At 47.0% G+C, this 2500-nt stretch overlaps 1 protein-coding gene across 2 annotated transcripts in view; it reads right to left on the bottom strand.

Annotated features, from left to right (window-relative positions):
* pigg (phosphatidylinositol glycan anchor biosynthesis class G) overlaps positions 1 to 2500 on the bottom strand; it is a 106124-nt gene that overhangs the window by 11067 nt on the left and 92557 nt on the right. For both annotated transcript variants that reach the window (XM_031568848.1, XM_031568846.2), the window contains exon 12: positions 115 to 278. In XM_031568848.1, the coding sequence (XP_031424708.1) occupies positions 115 to 278 (164 nt within the window). The remainder of the gene's footprint in view (positions 1 to 114; positions 279 to 2500) is intronic.

A 2500-nucleotide genomic window follows, 5' to 3' on the forward strand; every position in this document is an offset into this window, starting at 1 on the left:
GTGTGTGTGTGTCTGTGTGTGTGTGTGTGTGTCTGTGTCTGTGTGTGTGTGTCTGTGTGTGTGTGTCTGTGTGTGTGTGTGTCTGTGTGTGTGTGTGTGTGTGGCTGGTCGTACCTGTCTCTCTCGGAGCTGAGGTAGCACACCAGGTGGCAGGCCCAGAGCAGAGGCCCGGCGTAGGTGCTCAGAGCCGTCAGGAAGATGGCCGGAGCCTCAACATAACTCTCCAACCCCACGAAGCCCACGGAGATGTCCACCGTTGCTATGTTGTTGGAGTTTCCCTGGGACAAGGGGATAACAAAAACAACAATGCGTTATGACCAATAACTCACAACAACAACAAAATAAAATAAATGTATATATATTTATAAATATATATATTTTCACCTCTTCTTCCCTTTCTCCACTCCCAACCACACAATACAATCATGTCATAGTCAGAAAACAAATACAAAATACACTGGAATTTACTCTAGAATCTATCATTTATTTTGTGTCTATTTCCCAAACGTTGAGCCTGGTAGCTGGATGGCTTTGCCAGCAGAAACCATGCTGAGGGTACAGACAAAAACAGATGGGATTCAATTCAGGCGTCATGTGTGCCTTTCTCTGAAGCAGCAGCAGCAGCTGCTGACAGACAGACAGACAGACAGACAGAGAGGCAGAGTGACAGAGACAGGAGGACAGACAGTAGCTCTGATCCTTTACTAGGAGTGTGAGAGGCTGAGCAGGGGTAGTAATGAGTGTGAGAGGCAGAGCAGGGGTAGTAATGAATGGATGCCTCGTGCTCGTTTTCGGTCCTCTTCACACCTCCAAAAGTTATTTGCAGGCTGCCATGTCTGTCACTTTCCTTCGCCTTTGCGAGGGTAACAGAATTGGAAAGACACCCCACCCCATCCACCCGCAGTCCCCCCCCACCCTCTCCACCCCAACACCTAAGCCTCCCCCTCTCCCTTCCCCTTCGTCTCTCTTTGTCACTCTTCATTTTTTTTCTTTTCTTCCCTTTCGTTCTTGTTTGCTCAGTCTCTCATTCCCCAGCCCTCTGCTCAGACTGACGTGTGGCGATGAGAGTGTCCTCTGCTGCCCGCTCCAGCTAAATTAATTCAGGCACTGATGGAGAAGTCTTAAGCAGGCCTGTCTGAAGGAGCCTGTCTGCCGCTCGGCTCCGACTACGGACAGGAGGCAATGGAGTCTACAGGAGAAGGTGGATGTTGATTCTCGCCTCCCTTTCTGTGAGCCACACACCAATGAAGTACGGATTTCTAAAAGATAAAGTTTTGCGGTGTGTGTGTGTGTGTGTGTGTGTGTGTGTTGTCGGCCACTGCTCTGAAAGCTGGCGTGAGAGTCGACCCGGCACATAAAAAGATCAAGTTTTGCGGTGCGTTTGTGTCACAGGCCACCGCACTGAAACCCGGCACGCTGTGAAGTAGGTCCCCCGAAAGCCATTCCGCCAAGTTCACAATTTCACGCTCGGCTAGCTAAAGTGATAATTGGCCCCGTTTGGCATATTTATGAACCTTTTCACCGCGGTAACGACCTCACATTGCGGAGGGTTATCGAGGGTCACAGACAGAGCGAGAGGTGGGTTATTTTACGACCGGGGTAGGGCACCTTGTTCATTTAGCCAGCCCAGCTCAGCTTAGCAGAGCACACATTAGGACAGTCTTCTCCTATTGCAGATGAAAGCGATGAATGAGCCTATGGCCACGGAGTCGGAATGCAGAGTATCGTCCCATAGACAGGAGCCTGTGACTGAGACTGATTCTCTTTAAGCAAAATGAGATGAGCAGTGAAGCTTCATTGAAAACGCTGTCAAACTCTAACGACATGGAATCCAACTTATAAAGAGTGATCTTGGGGAATAAATAGCAAAAATATTACATTTTGATTTAATAATTTGACATTTTGCATGTAACTATTGGCACACATGTGATGGTAGATAGGAACATTTGGTACACACGTGTCTGAGAACACATTACTGTTTTTAACAAACAGGAAATTAAAACAGTGTTGCATCCTGGGTACAAAGTGTAAAACTGGCAACATAATTTATACAGATTAAGGGGTACAGACATTTTTACCTTGTTCTCACAAACCTTTGACAGGACGTCCACCCAATAACAAAGCCTTTGGCATATGTACCCATAACCACATCTGTCCCTGAGACCATGGCAAGATGTCTACCTGGAAGTAGCACTGAGGAACCAAATGTAACCTCTGCACTTTGTGATGGGAGGGTTCACAGAGTAGAGGCAACACTCTGAACTTCGACATCATTTTTTATGATACCTGTTACCAAATGTCTGACGTTTGAAGGGGAATGGCCTTCGCCAAGGGAGTGCATGTTGTAAAAGGAAGTAGAAAAAGGCCTGTCTTCGCCAGGCGTGTATGTTAATAAAGACTGACCTGGAAGTAGAAAAAGGCCTGTCCGAACCAGTAGTGTATGTTAATAAAAACTAACCTGGACGTAGAAAAAGGCCTGTCGTGTATGTTAATAAAGACT

This window comes from Clupea harengus, chromosome 6, assembly GCF_900700415.2.
Source record: "Clupea harengus chromosome 6, Ch_v2.0.2, whole genome shotgun sequence".
Taxonomy (NCBI): domain Eukaryota; kingdom Metazoa; phylum Chordata; class Actinopteri; order Clupeiformes; family Clupeidae; genus Clupea; species Clupea harengus.